The sequence below is a fragment of the Choloepus didactylus genome, chromosome 13 (genome assembly GCF_015220235.1).
Source record: "Choloepus didactylus isolate mChoDid1 chromosome 13, mChoDid1.pri, whole genome shotgun sequence".
Lineage (NCBI taxonomy): Eukaryota > Metazoa > Chordata > Mammalia > Pilosa > Megalonychidae > Choloepus > Choloepus didactylus.
Window position 1 is genome coordinate 51,064,321 of NC_051319.1, and position 20,949 is coordinate 51,085,269.

The window sequence follows — 20,949 nt, forward strand, 5'->3', positions numbered from 1 at the left end:
GGCAGACATTTTTGGTGCTGGTTAGATTTGCTTGGAATGTGCCCCACTCAGCTGTGGGTAATGATCATTTTGATGAGATGTTCCCATGGAGGCATGGCCCCACCCATTCGGGGTGGGCCTTGATCGGTGGAGCTACATAAATGAGCTGACTCAGAGAGAGAAAATTCACTGAGTGCAGCTGGGAGTGATGTTTTGAAGAGGAGCAAGCTTGCTAGAGAGGAACGTCCTGGGAGAAAGCCGTTTTGAGGCCAGAGCTTTGGAGCAGACGCCAGCTGCCTCCCTAGCTAGCAGAGGTTTTCCAGACGCCATTGGCCATCCTCCGGTGAAGGTGCCCGATTGCTGAGGTGTTACCTTGGATGCTTTGTGGCCTTAAGACTGTAACTGTGTAGCGAAATAAACCCCCGTTTTATAAAAGCCAATCCATCTCTGGTGTTTTGCATTCTCCAGCATTAGCAAACTAGAACAATACTATTCACCATGGATATTATGATGCTATCATCTTTTGTGTTTGAACACCATCATCTCTGTAACAACTAAACAAATAAAAACAAAAACAAAAAACAGCTCTACTCTCTCTACTTTGTCAAAATGAATCTGAAGAGCTATGACTCATTCTTTCTTTACATTCAGGAAAACACAATAAACTAAAACACAATCAAGCCTTCATGCACTTTGGAACCACAATACACTTTTGGGCTTTTTGCAGACTGTCTAGCACATAAGTATTTCCAGGGCTCACTGGCTCACTTTATCCCATAGTAACCAAAAAACAAAACTAAACAAAAAACCTGACACTGAACACCAAAACTCACTTTACGGATAATAAAATATGTGTATGCACACAAACATATAAATACACATGAAGACTTGCAGAGACAAACAGTTGCCTCAAGTTCTCATTTTAGAAGTTAATTAGGTGGATAGTTCAATAGCCAAAGAATTAGGTAAATCCAGTTAGGAATCTAAAGCAGGATCAAGCCCGAGTTATTATAAAATGACTTGTTTAGGCATTTGGATAAATGTAAGAATACATTTGTTATGGTTCCAGACCAGAGTTCCATTACAACTGTGAATGCTGAGTGACACCTTTAAAACTGAAATGTACAGAACATTCACTGAATTTGACTTTCTAAAGAGATGACTACTAGTGATTATATGATACCACAAGCCATTTCAAAGAATGCAGAATTCTGCCCAATTCAATATGACATCTCCAGCACATATTTGCCCATTTTTTGCACTGCCATGTTCACGAACAAATGTTCTCAAGAATCCCAAAATAAATGTTCATAATTATACAAATGTTTTTAAAGCTATCCACAATAGAATGCAATCTATATATCAAAACTGAGTTGCATTTGAATTGTATTTGTAGTTATTACGATATTTAACTTTTTTCTTATTTATGGCTCTTCAATACTTTGAGTTGTACAAGTCAACTGATAATGAAGTTCTTCCTTATAAAAAAAATAGAGGACTTTTTCTTTTGTCCAAGCTACTGCCAAACTCATAGAGCACACCAGAAGTAAAGCACTTACATTTGACTTCCAAAAAACATTAAAATGTTATAAAATTTTCATAAAGCTCTCAAATAAATGATTTTAATTGAACAGCATAAAGCTTGTGCTTTCTCCATATTTCCAAGCAACTAAAATATTCATACTGAGGCACTACTCAATTTCTTAAGAAACTGGATCAGAGGAATATATCACTCCTTTGTAGATCTCAGTGCATAGTCTCCATTCCTAGACACATGCCATACAAAACAATGTGCAAATAACTATTCAATAAAATTGAAATACCCTCTCTTAGACAACTATTTACTTTAGGAATAAAATTAAATATTGCACTATGAAACCAAAAACATCTCCAGTTTTTCTACAGGCTAAGCAGAAGAGAGGAAGAGCTGATTCAGGGGGCCATGATACTGCGGTTTGCACATACTATGTCTTCTGTAAGGCTTTTCGTAAATCACCATAGAAGTTGGTTAAAGTGCCTGCCATGGCTGTATCTACTGCAGACTGAGGAATCATCCCACGCAGATCTGTCTGAATATAGCCTGTCAAAAGACTCTGGTTTGGACTGTCTTTAAGTGGAACACAGAACCAACCACAAGGATGATTATATCCGCGAACAAATTCTGGTCTCTTTTCATTCCAGTCAAGACTTACCCCTACAAGGCAATTTTAAAATAACATTATTAATAACAATGACTGACATTTGCCTAAAACTCTACAAAAATTATTACCAGATTCTTGTTTAAATGTTTTTCTTCTTATCCATTTAGAAGAAAATTAAGCCCCGAGAGTGACAGAATGAAAAAAATAATTATCAAGTGGAATTGTGATGGAGGGCTGGAAGACAGGTAATGGGGAAAGTTCTAATCCCTTCAGAGTATATTACATCATATCATCTTGGTAACTCCTTGGAAACTATAACTCTTGGCTGTAGCAACCAGGCCTCAAGGTGCCAATGATCAAACCTAGAGTACCACCACTATTCCCCACAGGTACCATCTTTTCCAACTTTGGTATGAGCTGGTTAATAAGTAATCAAGTAGAGGAATACCTATAACCATCATTTCAAATATTTACTATACATAAAAAAATTAAATTATCTATGGGTATATTTTAGAAAGCAGGAGCCTTTCAATGACAGTATTTTTAATCTTGAAAAAAAAATATTACATAGCTTAAGTAAGGAAGAATATGCAAAACATAACAACTCTATTTTCCCTATCTATGACCAAGAGGTTGTTTTCTGAGAGTAGGTTAGAAGAAAATCCATTTACTGGACCCCCTTCTTGGGGGCAGTCAGATGATCCATATTTGTTAGTAGTGTCCAGGAGGATGTCATGTAACTGGGACCAAAAACTTATCAGAAAGATTTCAAAACCCGTCTTGATAATGTTATTTTACTCCCTAGGATTTAGCATTTGTAAACAAATCTTAGTGATGCACAGTATCCATGAGGGTGAAAATATATCTCACATGGAAAAAACTATTCAGCCAAGAAAAGTCAAATATTTAAAACAAAATGAAAACAAGTATAAGGTTTTCAGATCATTACCACAGGATAAAAGTCCTTCTTTATAGCCCACAGTATAGGAAAAATCAACAAACTCTCTTGGGGAAATTATATTGAAAAGCTGACCAGCAGTGGTATAACGCATCACACAGCAATTCTGGAAGAGAGGAGAGGGAAGACAGCTGTCACCACTCTAGGAAACATACACATAGAATTCGTATGTCATAACATAATCTTCAGTAAACAACTAATATTCATGTAAAGTATTTCATAAATATTACTAGTAACAATTCTTATAGTAATTCCAACAGGTTTAGAACTCTCTTCTAAACCTCACTGCTACTGTTTAGACATGAAGAAGATAAATAAACAAAATACAGAGAGGCAAGTTACTCAGTTTTCAAATCTCTAATTCACTACAGTTGACTTGTATCCTCTGTATCTCACATGGAAGTAGGTGATATAGACTGTTTTAGGGGTTTAAGATAAAATGCACTAATACTTTGACTAAAATATCAAATGTTTTAAAAAAGAAATTCAAACATGGCAAGAAATAAATTAAGAAAAACAGAAAAAAAGAGCAAGGCACTTTGGTTACATAATTCTCTAATGCCTAAGGTGGCATTTTTATCTTTGGCCTTTGATGTTGGTTTAATATTAATGGAGTATCTATATACATTTACCTAGAATCCTAAATATGACAGAGTTTAGAATTTCATATTTCAGAACCTCAACAAAAAAGTTTTACATTTGAAGATGCTAATGATGTTCTTAAGCAACGAGGGTACAGCTACTGTGGAAAACAAACTCTGTTCTGACACTCATTAATTAATAGGAGGAAACTCAAGTTTTTTAAGAGGCAGCACAGAACTCCCCTGTGAGATCTTTCCCATGACTACTTATTCTCAAAACAAGGAATACAATGAATACAAGTGTGAACATGTTCTCTTTCTTTCACACACACACACACACACACACACACACACACACACACACAGTCTGAAATGATGTTTCTAATCAGATACCTCCTCAAAGTGCTCCAAAATATCCATTGAAGTCATTAAGCTGTCCCAATACAAGCGACAGGGCCCTGGGCGTATATGGTCTATTATGCTATTGACAATATCATCTATAACACCTTGGGCTTTGTAGCTGGGGAAACAAAATTAAAGCCAAATGCTATTAGAATGAAATGTCAGCATGCTCTCACAGTTCAGAGCTAACTTAGAAGGAGTAAAAGTAAATGAAGACATATTTTAAAGAGAGTAAATCCCCAAAACCTTTCTATCGATTATTTATTTCATTATCTATTTCAAATATACCTTTTTGTCCTCAAATCTAATGAGACAAAGAAAGGTTATAACATGTCAAGAACCTAAGAAAATCCCTTTATATTATGGTATAGCCAAAAACAGTCTACAGTACACTGCAGTGCTGCCATTTATTTTTGTATTTTTCTTTCCTCACTTATCCTTTAACATGTTATTAACATAAGCATACCTTTACCCTGATTTTTAAAAACTTTTTATTAAGAATAGAAAAGTAGTCCAATGGAACACAACACTAGGACCTGATTCATGAAAATATCAGAACTTGACATACTTCAGGGGTGGCCTTACAAATCAGTGGGGAAAGGATATACTATTTCATGAATGGTACTTGGATTCAACTGTTATCTTTATGGAAAACATAAAAATTGGATCCCTGATTCACACTATTCAAAACAGCAATTCTAGATAGATTAAAGACCTCTATCTAAAATGCAAAATTTTTACACTTGCAAAAAAGAAATATGAGACCGTCTTTGTGACCTCAGCAGTAGGATTTCTTGAATTTATAAAACACACACAAAAAAACACAAATAATGCAAAAGATTGATTAAAATTCAAAACACACATATCATAAATGAAAACAGAAGGAAAAATTTTTAAAAACAAGCCACAGACTGGGAAAAGATATGTGCAATAAATATAAAACAGACAGAATTATTTTAGAAAATATATGAATACTTTCTATAAACCAATGATAAAAAGATAAAAAGTTCAAAGAAAAGATGGGCAAAGGATGTGTTAAGATACTGAAAAGAAAACCTAAAAAGTCAATAAATTTACCAAAGATGCTCAACTTCAAGCAAATACTAACAACATACCACCTCATATCCCTCAGAATGACAGATTAAAAACTGAATAACAAGCACCAAATGGAAAGAAATGAGGAATCTCAAGCTACTACCACCAATTTGGAAAGCAATTTGGCAATGTACAGTAAAATTGGATGATGCATATCCCTATGACCCAGGAATTTTAATTATAGGTACACACCTGAAAAAGTCACATAGTGTGCATAGGTGACATGTACCAAGAGGTTTACTATAGCATTGTATTTTATAAGAAAGAATGCCAACAACCTCAAAATCTATCTATAGGCAAATGTGCAAATATAGATAAACACAGTGTGGTATACAAGTCAAAGAATAGATGTTCATATACAACATGGCTAAATCTTTAAAACCTAATATTGAGTAAAAAAATTTAAAGCAAATTACTAAAGGGTACATATATATTCATGAGAATATGAAAAACATATAAATGGATATATAAATACATGGTCAAAGTATAAAACAGAAATAATAGAAGTCTTCAGAATAGTAGTTACCTCTGGGGAGGGAAGAAGGGAAAGGGAAATGAGATGGGAAGTAGAAACACTGGCTCCATCTCTATCAGTAACATTTCTTTAAAAAAAGAAAAAAGCATCTGAAGGTGTTTATTCATGTTATCAGTATCCCAAGCCCAAACTTATATTATATCCCACACCCTAAATCTGATCTTCCTTCCTGTGTTCTCTAACTTGAAGGGTAACACAAATTAGTCCAGTCACCCAAATCAGATTCAAATTCAGTTTGATTCTTCTTTTTCTCTTAGTTTCACTTTCACAGTCAGAACTAATCAGTCACCAGGTTTTATCAAGATAATTTCCTAAATTTAAAGTATTTAGATCAATACCTGGCACTCAATAAATGTTAGTTATCCTCACAATCATCATAATCATCCTCATCCTCACCACCATTATCATCAAGTCTCTTTCAGATTCGTCTCTTTCAACTCCCATGGACACTCTGTGTCCAACTCAACACTGCATCAGTTTCTAGTTTGCACTTCTTTTGTGCATATAGCCCTTTAAGAAATCTGATAAAAGTCACAGATCCCTCCTGAGAAAAATACAGAAAGTCACAAAATTTTCTATACAAATTCAGGAAACACCAAGAAGCTAGCCATGGATTCCACAGGGTAAAACCTCCTCTCTAACCTCTCCATTGTCATTTTCATCTTTCACAGTGTTATTAGCGTAAAATAAAATTCTTTGGTAACCTAGGGGTAGGACTGGGGTTGGGTAGAGGACAAAAAGGATTTTGAATTCCTTAGATTAGCATTAAAAAACCCTTGGGACACATGATCTCCCTACCCCATACTCCAAGTGCTAGCTATGCAAATACAACGCCTACTTTCCTAAATGAACTACCTAAAGTGTGCTGCACCACTTTTGTTTATGTAATAGATTCAATTCCCTCTGCTTGGAACATGAACCAGCTCTTCATTCCCTGGGAAACACTTACTCTTCCTTTAAAGCTCAGCTCAAATATTAACTCTTCCATAAAGAGTTTTCAAAACCCCCCAAGCATAGTGCCCCTTTGGCAATTTTTAAACACTTTTCAAGCCCCAATGGGAATCACTAATCTACAGCATTAACTTTCACCCTTGTCCATAATGCTTAATCTAACTCCAGTTTCCCTACCCTTATAAATCCTGGAATAAATTCATCTTTCTGGAAATGCTATCTTTGGTATTATACTTCTGAACACTCTGTACATACTAAGTGGGGTCAGCAGTTTCATCTTACTCCAATTACAAAAGGCAACTGTCTGCAGGGGTATTGGCCTACCCCACCTCGATGGTTGCTAACATGACCACAGACATAGGGGACTGGTGGTTTGATGGGTTGAGCCGTCTACCACAGGATTTACCCTTGGGAAGACTATTGCTGCAAAGGACAGGCTAGGCCTCCCTATAATTGTGCCTAAGAGCCTCCTCCGGAATGCCTCTTTGTTGCTCAGATGTGGCCGTCTCTCTCTAGCTAAGCCAACTTGAAAGGTGAAATCACTGCCCTCCCCACTACATGGGATCAGACACCCAGGGGAGTGAATCTTCCTGGCAAAGTGGAATATGACTCCCGGGGAGGAATGTAAACCCGGCATCGTGGGATGGAGAACATCTTCTTGACCAAAAGGGGGATGTGAAAGGAAATGAAATCAGCTTCAGAGGCAGAGAGATTCCAAAAGGAGCTGAGAGGTCACTCTGGTGGGCACTCTTACACACAATTTAGGCAACCTTTTTTAGGTTCTAAAGAATTGGGGTAGCTGGTGGTAGATACCTGAAACTATCAAACTACAACCCAGAACCCATGAATCTCGAAGACAATTGTATAAAAATGTAGCTTATGAGGGGTGACAATGGGATTGGGAAAGCCGTAAGGACCACAGTCCCCTTTGTCTAGTTTATGGATGGATGAGTAGAAAAATAGAGGAAGGAAACAAACAAACAAACAAACAGACAAAGGCACCCAGTGTTTTTTTTTACTTTAATTGCTCTTTTTCACTTTAATTATTATTCTTGTTATTTCTGTGTGTGTGCTAATGAAGGTGTCAGGGATTGATTTAGGTGATGAATGTACAACTATGTAATGGTACTGTGAACAATCGAATGTACAATTTGTTTTGTATGACTGCATGGTATGTGAATATATCTCAATAAAATGAAGATTTAAAAAAAAGAAAAAAAAAGGCAATTGTCAGAACCTAAGATGGCAGCTAGGTGAGACAGGGCAAAAAAATATCTCCGTGAAAAATACTAGGTAAAAACCAGAAAGTGACCCAGAACACCAGTTCTAGCGATGCACCAGCTGGGCAAGGTCTGCTAAAACCACAGGGACCATGCACTTGGTGAAACCGAGAGTCTGCATTCTGAAACGAGTGAGTAAGCCGGCTGAAAGTCCCGCGGCCACGCAGTGGTGTGGGGAAACCAGGGGTTGGAGTTTGGAGACAGACTAGTTCTTTTAACAAAAAAAACCCAGGAGCAGCTGCAGTTACAACGGCGAGAACCGTGCAGTATAGCACAGCAGGAGCAGGTTGTGCCAACCTCTTGGTGTCTGGCGTGGAGGATAAGACCACTGCTGATTCCCTCAGGGCCAGGGAGGCAGAGGGGAGAGCCAAAAGGAGAAAGAAATCGCGCTGCTTGCAGCCGGCTCCCCGGCGGACTGGAGACACTCCTGCCCTGGGCCAGATCCACAGCCCAGAGCCACACTAGGAAACCCAGTGTGACGGGGAGTGTATCCCACGGCACTGTGCACATGCCACAATATCAGCCATGGACAGCTGCCCTGGGTGCACACACAGCTAGTTCCCGGAGCTGGGAAGGCGGAGCTGTGCGAAAAGAGTGGGGGGTTGAGATGCCCCATTCAGCCATCTTTGCATCAGGCTGGGAGCGCCCCTGCATGGCCCAGCAGCCCGGGGCTTCCCCTGATGTAGCACAACCTTCCCTCAGCAGAGGTCCTGGAAGATCACAGCTGAGAAGGGGCACCTGCTCGGAGAACTGAGGGACACTACGTCAATGCCGGGGACTTGTGGGTCAGCGGCAGAAAAAATCTGGGGCAAAACTGAAATGAAGGCTTAGACTCTTGCAACAGCCTTGAATCTCCAGGAACACCTGGGAGGTTTGATTATTAAAGCTGCCCTGCCTCCCTAACCACCCAGACACACGCCCCACATTCAGGGCAGACAGCACCAACAACACACCCAAACTGAGTTCACCAATTGAACCCCACAAGAATCATTTCCCCACACACCACAAAGTTGAGGAGAACTGTCGAGGGGAATAGGTGACTCGCAGATGCCATCTGCTGTTTAGTTACAGAAAGTTCATGCCACCAAGTTGTAGATCTGAAAAATTAGATTGGTATTTTTTATAACTTGAAAGAACCCTATCAAGCGAAACAAATGCCAAGAGCCCAAAAACAACAGAAAATCTTAAAGCATATGATAAAACCAGAAGATATGGAGAACCCAATCCCAAACACCCAAATCAAAATATCAGAAGAGACACAGTACTTGGCACAATTAATCGAAGAAATACAATTAAAGAACAGGAGCATGGCACAGGATATAAAGGACATGAAGAAGAACATGGCACAGGATATAAAGGACATAAAGAAGACCCTAGAAGAGCATAAAGAAGAAATTGCAAGAGTAAATAAAAAAACAGAAGACCTTATGGAAATAAACTGTTAGCCAAATTAAAAAGACTCTGGATACTCATAATACAAGATTAGAGGAAGTTGAACAACTACTCAGTGTCCTAGAGGATCACAGAACAGAAAATGAAAGAACAAAAGACAGAATGGAGAAAAAAATTGAAAAAATCAAAATGGATCTCAGGGATACGATAGTTAAAATAAAACTTCCAAATTTAGGACTCATTGGTGTCCCAGAAGGGGAAGAGAAGAGTAAAGGTCTAGAAAGAGTATTCAAAGAAATTGTTGGGGAAAACTTCCCAAACCTTCTACACAACATAAACACACAAAGCATAAATGCCCAGCGAACTCCAAATAGAGTACATCCAAACAAACCCAGTCCAAGACATATTCTGATCACACTCTCAAATACTGAAGAGAAGGAGCAAGTTTTGAAAGCAGCAAGAGAAAACCAATTCACCACATACAAAGGAAACAACATAAGACTAAGTAGCGACTACTCAGTGGCCACCATGGAGGTGAGAAGGCAGTGGCATGACATCTTTAAAATTCTGAGAGAGAAAAATTTCCAACTAAGAATACTTTATCCAGCAAAACTCTCTTTCAAACTTGAAGGAGAGCTTAAATTTTTCACAGACAAACACTGAGAGATCTTGCCAATAAAAGACCTACCCTACTTCAGATACTAAAGGGAGCCCTACCAACAGAGACACAAAGGAAGGAGAGATACAGAGAATTTTAACAGACATATACAGAACTTTACATCCCAAATCACCAGGACATACATTTTTCTCTAGTGATCACAGATCTTTCTCCAGAATAGACCATACGCTGGGACATCAAACAAGCCTCAATAAATTTAAAAAAACATACAATTGAATATATTCAAAGCACATTCTCTGACCACAATGGAATACAAATAGAAGTCAATAATTTTTGATTTGTAACTCCATTTACTTCCTAAAGAAAAACAAGATTATTATGGATTTTAGAGGTTAATTTTAAGCCCCACAGTAAACACAAAGAAATTATCAGAGAATATGACCATAGAGATGAAAAGTAGAGTATGGGTTATGCAAAGTGGGGAAAGGGGCAATGAGGAGTTAAGAAATGAGTGTAGGGTTGCTGTTTGAGGTGAAGCGAAATTTCTAGTAATGGATGGTGGGAAGGTGATAGCATTACAACATTCTAAATGTGATTAATTCCACTAATGGAATGCTACGGAGGGGGTGGAATGGGAAGATTTAGGCTGTATATATGTTTCCACATTTGAGAGAAAAAAAAAAAAAAAACAGTCTAAATAGATGACAATTGAATGCCAAGGATGATCCTGGATGGGATCTGAGGATAGAGGACAGGAGGCTCAAAGAGACATGGTTGAGACGTAAGAAAAAAAAAAGGGAAATATAGAATGTAAGCTTTGTATCAATGTTGAATTTCTTGAACTTCTTAGCTGCGCTTAATGGGATTGAATAAAAGAGTGTCCTTATTCATGGAAATTGTATATGTGAATTATAGTGTTTGTTCAAGGATGTGTGCAGCTAGCTCTCATATGTTCAGAAGACAGAGCAATAGATGATGGATGATAGGGAGGGAGGCAGGGAAAGAGAAATGGTGGTGTGACAGCATGTTCAAATTGGTGGATCGGGGTATGGGGGCGGGGGGTCAGGGTATGCTGGAGTTCTGTGTATGGGGTTTGTATTGTTTTTGCAACTGTTTCTATAACTTTGAATTTATTTCAAAATAAAATTAAAAAACAAAAAAAGGCAATTGTCTTCCCTTGTACTAGCTTTAAGAAAACAAAATACTTTTTTCTGCTTACAGGCAAAATATTTTTTTCTGCATATAAGCAAATACCAAAAAGAGGAAATAAGTATCACCCATAATACCACCATCTAGAGGTGAATATTTGGTGTTAAATAAAAACATTTTAATAAATAAAAATATATGTTTTAAAATCAATCTGCAATTGTGCTATAATACAGCTTAGTATTCTGCTTTACTCACTTTATATTATGAACATTTTCTTATTGTTATATTAATAAATGATCTTTGAAAACATGATTTTTAAAGGCTTTAAAATAGAATCATCACAGATGTTTTTTAATTTAATCATAATTAAATTCCACTTGTTAATCACTCAGGTTATTTACAATTTTTAATATTATAAATATTGCTATGATGGAACAGGTGAGTACCTAAATCGCTATTATCTTTCTGATGGATCTTTTAAAATAAATTCTTAGAATAAAGTATGGTAGAGCACTGAGTAAATGCAGGAAAATATTAGAAGGGTCTTGTATACCATGCTAAGAAATTCAGATTTTATCATTCATTTGATATTATTATGACCCCCTCACCACCAACTCAGCCTACAAGGACATAAACATTTTTAAGGCTCTGAATCCACAAAGCGATCTGCTTTTCAGAAAGTTTAAAAACTTGAAAGCAAAAGCTAAATTTTACTGTCATTCAGTGATCATGTATACATTGAAGTTTAACCATGTCTTAAGAGTTATATAAAACTACAAGAATTAACTTACAGATATCCACTAAATTCTTCTGAAGGTATTTTCCAAACTGTTACATCTTTCTAGAAAAATAAAAAGAATATAGGGTGACAATTACATAGGTGGATCCCTGGATACAAAATTGACAAGTTTGTAAGTCTAGAGCACTTGTTTTGCATTAAAATAAATAGGCAAATTTTCATAGCCATACATAAAAGGTATTTAAACCATCTATACCATCAAATGATAGATATTTGAATTTGTTCTTTATCCTAAAGTTCTTCACATTTTACCCAAGTTACAGACATTTAAAATAAGATTTTCAGTAGCTTAATGAGACTCAGATACAGTAAAATTCAGTGACAGCACCATCTTACTGGCCACTTATTTGTCTCTTCCAATCTTATCTATTTAGCATTACTGACACATTTAGATTATGATTTGCTCACACCGTTTTAAAAATTAAACAATTCACATCTATTATGACAGTGCTACCTTAAATTAGCCTCTATCTTTTCCTGATCTTTTTACAAATAACTTTGAATATCAGAATAGCCAGAGCACTTAACTACAAGTTAAGACTTGACTTAAAAGCCTATTCTTTCAGCTCTTGTTGCCATAAATCTATTCTCATGTCTAATAGCTAAAGAACTAATAAAAATGGTACCAGATTACCACCACCATGTTTCTTTCTTTGTGAGATGTTAAATCACCAAATCTTTCAGCACAAATATTTACCAACTGCATATCTATCTAAGGTATGGTTTCTTATTCATATTTTTCCATACCATTTTAAAAGTCATCAACCAATTCACTGGCTAGACACAATACCCCAAATGTAAGTAATTTAACCAATTTACCACTTCCTTAGCGACTCGCCACTTATCATCTTCAATGCTATGGTAGTGGATGAGAGTGTTTTTAAGTTCAGTCGCAAAAGCAGCAGCGTCAGACAGATTCTCCATTTTTTTTTCCTGTTATCAAGATCAAGGTTAGCATCAGCAAATACCACACTTTAATGCAGTGGGTCTCAAATCTGGCTTCACATTAAAGTCATCTGGGGGGCTATAAAAGGTTTTTAATGCCTGAACCCACCCCAAATCAACTAATTAGAATCTCTGAGAGTAGAACCTGGGCATAGATTTTTATCTTAAAGCTCCCAAGGTGAACAACACATAACCAGGTATGAGAATCACAAACTTTGACTATTATTAAAATTACTCACATAGTCAAAAAAAAAAAAAAAAAAAAAAAGCAATGCTATTTCTCTTCATCAGAATCCAATAAAAAGGAATAAATTATAGAAATTCAGATAACTTAAAGAAAATTGCTATTTCCAACAATACAAAGATAATACACAAGGCATAGACTCCTTAAAAAAGTTATGTAGAGCTTCAACCATTTAAAATTTTTATTTGATTATTTAACAGACTTGGGGTTCATCCCAACAAACAAATGATAACCGTAACTGGAAAATCTCTTCTTGCATACCTTTAAGAATAAGGCCACAGAACTCTGAAAATTTTCAAAATTTTGAAAAACTTCACTGTTTCAATATCTTATTTTATTTGATGAAATTTTATAGGTTTCAGGGAGGTTTCTATGCAAGGAAGGGGGTCATATGAAGGCTTCAGAATGACCTTCTTTAGTACAACCTAAATTAGTGATTTATAATTTTTAAGTTAACAATTTTAACATATAAAGAAATGTAATATATCATTAACAGTTTCAAAGATATGCTACTGTTCAACAATATTTTAAAAGGGAAATGATTACTAGTCTTGAAAGATAATGAATTCAAAATGATTAGGGATTTGTAGTGTGGTGGTTTTAAAACATTTCTGCAAATTCTTTGACATACCTCGTCAAGAGGTGGACTCTACATCTCCTCTGCTTGAACTCAGTTGGACCTTTGTGGCTGCCTCGAAGAAAAGAATGTGGCAGACGTGACTGTGCGTGATTTTTGAAGCTAGGTTAAGAACAGTCCATGCAGCTTCTGCAGGTTTCTCTTGGGTTAGTCACTCTGGGAGCCTTTGATCACCATGCAAGATGCTGCTGACATGTACAAAGACACGGGTGGAGAATCCAGAGAGGAGTGGGAGGAGGGGAAAGAAAGAAGAGAAGAGGGATGCCTGAGGATCCCTAGCTATTTCTAGCTCTCAGTTTTTCCCAGCCCCAGAGGCCAGGAATGTGCCTTGAAGAAGCCTTTGTGATAAACCCAGCCACCATCCAATGGCAAATACATGAAAGACCTTGAGCTGACCCTGCCTAGCTCAGATTCATGAACAAAATAAACGACTTTATTGGTTCAAGCCACTGTATTATGGTGATTATGTTAACATGTAACTTCATTAAAAATGAAAAAAAAAAATTTAGTTGCTGCTTCCTAACCAAATACTTGAATTCATAATTAAAACCAAAATTGAGATTTACCTTATACAATTATTATATACCATCTCTCACTCTTTCCTTAACATATTTCAATCAAGCTATTGGAACTCACCAGTCCACTGAAACAGTTCTTGTTAAGTTCATCAACAACCCCCATTTTTATTAAATCCTGTAATCACTTTTCCATCCTCATTTTACTTGGCCTCTTGGCAGCATTTTTCACAATTGACAGATACTTAAGCATGGCTTTTCTATTGGCATCTGTAATACCACTTAGTTCATTTTCTTCCCACTTACTAATCCTTAGTCTCATTTGCTGGTGCTCCTTTTTCTGCTCAATATCCAGATGTTGACATGCCCCAGGGCTCAGTCCCAAGTCCAAACTCTATCTGCAGTCTTTCTCAGGCATTTCATCTCTAATCTATATTCTGTTAACTCTCAAATAGTTGCCTCCCATCCCAATCTCTCAAACGAGCTCCAAAGTCCCAGAACCAAAAACCTACTTAGAGCTTCATGCCTAAGAGGCATCTTTTTTCTCCTCTTGCTACCCCCATTTGCTAATTTGTCTTCCTAATCTTAACGATATGTCATTAAAAAAGTAATTGAACCCACCTGCTAAAGACAAAAGCCTTGGGTCATCTTCGATTCCTTTCTTTTACCTATCCACCACATCATACTGTCTACAGTGTAGCAACCCCACTGGTTCTCTTTCTGTTCTTTAATATGCCAAGCTTTACCTTGACTTTAGGTCTCTGTACTTGCTATTCTTCTGCATGGACTGTCAGAACTCAAATCTTAGCATGACTAACAACAATGTATAATGCCAATTTCAGCTTAAACATCCTGTCCTTAATGTGACCTTTTCCAGTCACTATTATATTCTTTTTAAATTTTCTTCATAATGCTTATCACTGTCTGAAATCAACTTATTTATTGGTCTACTATTCTACTCTTTGACCACCCCACCCTTAAGAGAGAAGGAGCCCTTGTCTGTCTTATTCATTACTACAACCCACCACCTGTAACACTGCCTGGCACACAGTAGATCCTTAATATTATTTCTTAAAGTGTGTTTGCTTCAAAACAAGACTATTTGTTCCTACATTGTCTTATAGCACCAGGACACCACTTTTTGAGCATAATTCCTACTTTTCCCTACTCTATTCCTTCCACTCTTCCGAAAGGCTAAAGAAGAAAAGAGTTTTGGGGAAAAGGTGTCATTTATGGACTATCAAATTACATCTAAAAAGGAGATCAAGAAAAGATAAATGAAATCTCAAGCCTCAAACTTCTAGGGGAATAAGGCTACAATTCTCAGCTATGGATGCACACATCAGAATCTCTTTTGTCATATTTTGTAGTTGTTGCTATTTTTAGATGTTAGATTTCAAGGTCAACTATCAGATATTCTGATTCAGTGGGTCTGGGGTAGAACCCAGAAATCTAGGTCCTTTAAAATGCCTCACTGATCATTCTGTTTTCCAGCCAAGGGTTGAAAACCATTGATCTAAAAACCATAGATGACAAAAATAAAACAAAGTTCTAGTCAATATTTAAATAGTACAAAGCAGAGCATACACGCCATTAAGATAAATATTAAAATTACATAGCAATATGGGAAAGTCTATATAGAAAATTCAATCATTTAGAATTCTGGATCTATATCAGTGATACAAAATGTATAATAAGTAGAGCTCCTACTCATAGATTGAAAGTGGATGAGCTCATTCAAAAAGTCTGCCAGTCAGGGATATACTCCATTTCTACTTAAGAGACTGCCAACTGGATAGCCAGTACAATGACCTTACTCAAGGGTGTGTTATAAACAAGCACAAGTTCTTGGAGAGGACTTGCAAAAGAAATCTAATGTATCTATTACCGAGATTATTATGATTAAACGATGTCATTTATACCCAAAAGATCAGCTGCCAGGTTGCTGTGGTTGGCAGATAAGAGTGGTTTTTAAAAACTCTTCAATGGAAGTGAAAGATGAAATGCAAAGCTACTGTTATCATGGGCAAACATAATCTTTGTGACAATCCAGCATGGAAAAAAATTAGCAATAAAAGTTATCTATAAAGATGGAAATCTAAAACTTAAAGGTGTTTGTTTTGGTAATCATTCACTCCTACTAAGAAGTATCAAGTCCAAAATCTTTAATAGGGTTTATAGTCCCTTATATCATCTGGCCAAGCTTCCCTGCCTAATTTCTACTCTTGTTAATTTAGATGTCATCACCTCCAGGAAGCTTTCTTGGACTCTACCCCTAAAAACAAGGTTAGGTTCCCCTCTAATGTTTCCTCCTCACAACTCAAGGCAAATTTTCATTTGTCATCTTCTCCCATAAAACTATAAGATCTTTTGGGGTAAGAACATGGCTTGTTCAAAGGTATACTCCTTATGGCTAGCATGCAGTAGGAACCCAGTGAATGGAAAGAGTAAAACGTGTTAACAGTGTGCTACTATTCTCACTTGTGGAAGATCTCAAGATACCTAAGCCATGTCCATTTATACCAATCATCCTCAAGCTTATGAATAGTGACTAAAACTTCCTTTAGAATAAAGAAACACAATTTCTCAAGGTTGTTCACTATGAAATATTTACCAAGCATCTAATACATACTAGGTACTCAAACTAAAGAAATGGGTATGACCCAGTTTTTGCTCTCCAAGTTTACGTACGCCACCCTTTAAATAAACTTTGAACAGCAACAACAAAAACTAAAACATTAAAACACTATTAATGAGCCTCTTTAAGGGTGGTAGAGTGGGAGGTAGGAAAGGAAGGGAACTAAGTGTAAAATCTGAAATCCACAATTTTAGCAAACAAAATATTTAACCAAGCAATTAATTCTTGCAAGGATTTTTAAAATCAAGATTGTATCCAAAAGAGAATAATGGTTACTGTCTAAACTGCTATCTGTGTCTGGGCATGCATCACTGAGCATCTCTGGAAATATATTCCAGAACCAAGGGGAAAGAGTGGGAATGAGGGTACCAAGGACTCAGCTCTGTCTTAATGTAACAGGGCAGTCACATTAATTGAAAGCACAGTTTGCCCGAATGCAATCTCTTATCTATGGAACGTATCAGGATAACGTTTAAAATACATTCTGAACTCCTTCTTACAAATTCAATCTTTTATTCCTTTTCGTGACCTTATCTCAGGAAATGCCCCATCTCCACCACTGTCCATGTCAGGGAGCATGGACACCACTTAAACTTATCAGAACCTAACAGCTCTACATAAAAGGTTATACTCTCCTCAGTCCTATGACAAAGTGCTGGGTAATCAGCATCATTTTTCCTTTACTTTAACCTATTGTTCATGTTTTTTAAATGATCACTGGTGGTGACAGCAGCTGTCATCAGAATGGGAAATCTTTGCAGATTTAAAAAAAAAGTCTTGAGGCCATCTATCAGTACTATACTCTTTGACCAGTCCAGCTCCAATTATTCTCAAATACATGTCACAGTGAAAGGGCCACAGGCTCTATATTAAATACGGAGTGTAATAAACAATTTAACCTCTAACAAAAAGTGAATGCCAAAAAATCTGTTTGTACTCATGAAGTAAGACTAAGTCAGAACTCACTTGTTTAAGAAGCCCAAGTATCAGAATTGTTTAATCTTCCATTACCCAATTGATATGGTTTTCATTTATGTGAATAGCTTCAATTTAACATGCCACAGTAGATTTTCCCCAAGATGTGCAGACCAAGGCCTTTTAAATCAAATAATATCCCCTACCTAATGCAAAATTTCAGCTTATGCTTCATTTCCAATCAACCTTTAATTGGTAATTTAGCTTTTCTGACTCAGTCAAGTGCAGTAGCCTCTCATTTTTGAAACCCATGGTAAGAACTCACTATTTAAAAGAAAAAATGAAGGAAGTATATTTCTGCAATGTGACTGATCACCCTGTTTCACGGGCTTCCCTTGGCTTATTTTAGGACACAGCTTTACAACAACATTGAGATTTTTTGCAATACTTAGGGCAACATTTAAATTCTAACGATATCACAGCTTTAAGTTTGAATTCAAGTTGATGTTCAAGCCGTTAAGGTTTCAATCCTCTACTAAACATAGTAAGAGCTAATATTTATTGATCAATTACTATGTGGTTGCCCCTCCTAGACACTTTACATGTATTATTTCATTTACTCCTTATAAATAACCTTAAAAGTTCATCCATTATGATCCCTAATTGACAGCAAGGGAAAATAAACAACAGGAAGCACAAGTCATTTGTCCAAGATCACACAGCTAATAAGTGATGTAGGCAGAATTACAACGTAGGGCATCGTACTCCAGAGTCATAAGGTCTTGTAAAAAGTTGGAAGATGATCACAAGCTGGAAGAGAAAACCTGGCACGATGTCGAATTTGTCAAATTTTGTCCTGGCTCCCAAATCCGAAAACCTCAGGTATATTTCTCAATCGCAAATTGAGGGATCATGGCAACATTAATTTCTTGAGGAATTACATGATAATACCTGTCGAGAGCTTATTACAGAACTTGGAAATAACTAAGCACTCGGAAATGTTAGCTCTAATCATCAACATCTCAGTCAAAGCCTGGTGTGAGGGATGGCTCCAGCGTTGTCTGTGCATCTATTAAGAAAGAGGAAGCACTACGCCCTTCAAGGGACAGGACCTCAATGAATCCTCATCACGGCTTTGGAAACAGCTATTACTGTCCCTCCCCCACTTAACAGATGAGAAAACTGACGCCAGCCGGTGGCAAAGTCGTCCTTAAACTGGTGAGCCGTGTAGAGATGGGGGGTGAAAGCTTTGGGATCCTTCCGGCTACTCCCTTCTCCTCCCTGGGCCTGTTTTCTGTCTTACCTGGGGGGTCCGCACCCGCTCGGACGCCCGCCGACCCGAAACTCCACGACCGCCCACCTCACCCCACCGCCAGGAGCAGCTCCAGGAAAACTCACGGAGCAGGGCGCCCCGGACGTCCCCGTCGCCCTCCTTCCAGACCGCCCCACTCCCTTCGCGGCTCCACGCCTCCACCTTTAGGTACCTGAGGTTAACCGAGGACGTAAAGTCAGCTCAAGCGCACGGCGCGGGAACCGCTCTCTCCTCTCTCTGCAACACTGCCACGCAAAAGCGGAGTCAGCTTCCCCAGCGGTAACCAATGGACACCAAGCCACTGACAGTCGCAGCCAATTGGAAGGCACCCAGCTCTTCAGACAGAGTGGGCCGAATCATCAGCCTCACCCCCTCCAGCGTGGATGCATGGGCTCTAGGGGGTGGGAGCTGTTGGCCGAAGGAATGAGAACTTGCTTGGATTGGCTGGCGCAGCAGCGTGCGGAGCGCTGATTGGTTGCCAGGAAATGGAATGATACCGCGTGGGTATGTGCTGTTTGGAGCCCGGCCAGGGTTTCCTGGACGTGGAGTTCCCTGTGGTTTTGGCATAGTCGGGTGTGCTGAAGTTTGTTTAATTGTGAATGAAACCCATTCAAGGTAATTCAAAATCAGGCTAGAAGAAATACGAACACAAAGGCGGAGTGAATGATGACAGTGAGAGATAAGACTGGCCCCAATTCGCCTTTAGCTGTGAGGATTCTGGTGTCACAGAGCTGCACTAGCCCTCTCAGGACCGAAAGTCAATTGTGAAACAAAAGGCGCCCAGGCCAAGTATGACTGACCCTTCTGCCTCCGCCTAGCTTGACTTATGGAGAGCACTGGGAAGTACAACTCATAAATGAAGTCATGCTAAAGTGTAACCCGATCTTCGCCAAACGTTTTCCTGGTGCTCAGATAAGAGAGCTCAAAGGACAACCTGGCATGTATGGAAGAGAAGGGGTGTGGCAGGTTGCTTTAGCAACCTTACAAAGTGTTATGGTTTTCTTCTGTTTTGAGATGGGTAGCATTTTTTCCAGTGATTGTGAAGTCACCAATCTGAAGGATGCCCCACAAATCTGAAAACTAAAAATAAAGTTGTTTGCAAATTTTATTTACAGGATAAGTAAATTGAAGACCAAGAAAAGGAAGGAATGCAATGTTACATATTAATCATTTTTATAGACCTACAATAAGAATAAATGACACTCAATAGGTTTTTTTAATTAACCTTACTAAATAATCAGCAAACAGTACTTGCTAGTTATCATTTTCTTTATCATACCTCATCATTTACATATGAAAGGAATAATTGCAAATATGTTTGGAAGACTGCATGTGAGATGATAGTGGAAATGTTCTTTGTGTACTATTAAGCTCTGTTTACTCACCTTTTTTTTTTAGGCCCAGTGCTTATTATGTAAAATTGTTTACAGCAGTAGGGTTTAAGACAAAAATACAAATAAAGATACAAGTTGATTGCATTGAAACATTGAAAACAGGGTTATGTCCTTCGATGATCAAGTAAAACATTCAAAGGTAATCAGAAACACCCCACTTGACAAGTTTAAAATTTCATTCATTTGATAATTATTTTCTGAGCATCTTCTATGTGCAAGGCATTGCACAAAATCCCTTCTCTCATAGAGCTTATGTTCTAGTGTTGGGTGGGGGGAGGGGGAGAGGCAAAGACCAAACCAGACAAAATAAATAGAAAACATATTAGGTAGTCTGAGGGCTATGGAGAAGTGGGGAGAAGGGAGGCTTCTGTGCACCCTACAAATTCTTAAGAACATCCTAGAGCTGGTTAAAGGTCCGAGCTTAGGAAAAGATACAAACTCTAAATCAGAGTTTTAAATAACTTTTAT

At 37.7% G+C, this 20,949-nt stretch overlaps 1 protein-coding gene across 3 annotated transcripts; it reads right to left on the bottom strand.

Moving 5' to 3' along the window:
• Positions 1–343: 343 nt before the first annotated feature.
• On the bottom strand, positions 344–19,442 carry STARD4 (StAR related lipid transfer domain containing 4). 3 transcript variants are annotated; one of them, XM_037802076.1, is made up of 7 exons: positions 19,260–19,442; positions 13,702–13,892; positions 12,701–12,814; positions 11,874–11,923; positions 4,053–4,179; positions 3,070–3,184; positions 344–2,173 (listed from the first exon to the last, which is right to left on the bottom strand). In XM_037802076.1, exons 3-7 carry the CDS (start codon positions 12,803–12,805, stop codon positions 1,944–1,946), a joined length of 627 nt encoding a protein of 208 aa, XP_037658004.1. In that variant the 5' UTR covers positions 12,806–12,814; positions 13,702–13,892; positions 19,260–19,442; the 3' UTR covers positions 344–1,943. The 3 variants fall into 3 exon arrangements, with proteins under 3 accessions (XP_037658004.1, XP_037658005.1, XP_037658006.1); XM_037802077.1 differs by having other exon boundaries at positions 13,702–13,895; XM_037802078.1 differs by lacking the exon at positions 13,702–13,892.
• Positions 19,443–20,949: the final 1,507 nt, after the last annotated feature.

Coding starts and splice junctions, on each gene's coding strand:
- STARD4 (XM_037802078.1), bottom strand. CDS start 12,805: ATGGAGAATCTGTCTGACGCTGCTGCTTTTGCGACTGAACTTAAAAAC. Junction 4,180..11,873: donor GAAGAATTTAGTGGATATCT/GTAAGTTAATTC, acceptor TTGTTTCCCCAG/CTACAAAGCCCAAGGTGTTA. Junction 3,185..4,052: donor TTTTGGAGCACTTTGAGGAG/GTATCTGATTAG, acceptor CCTCTCTTCCAG/AATTGCTGTGTGATGCGTTA.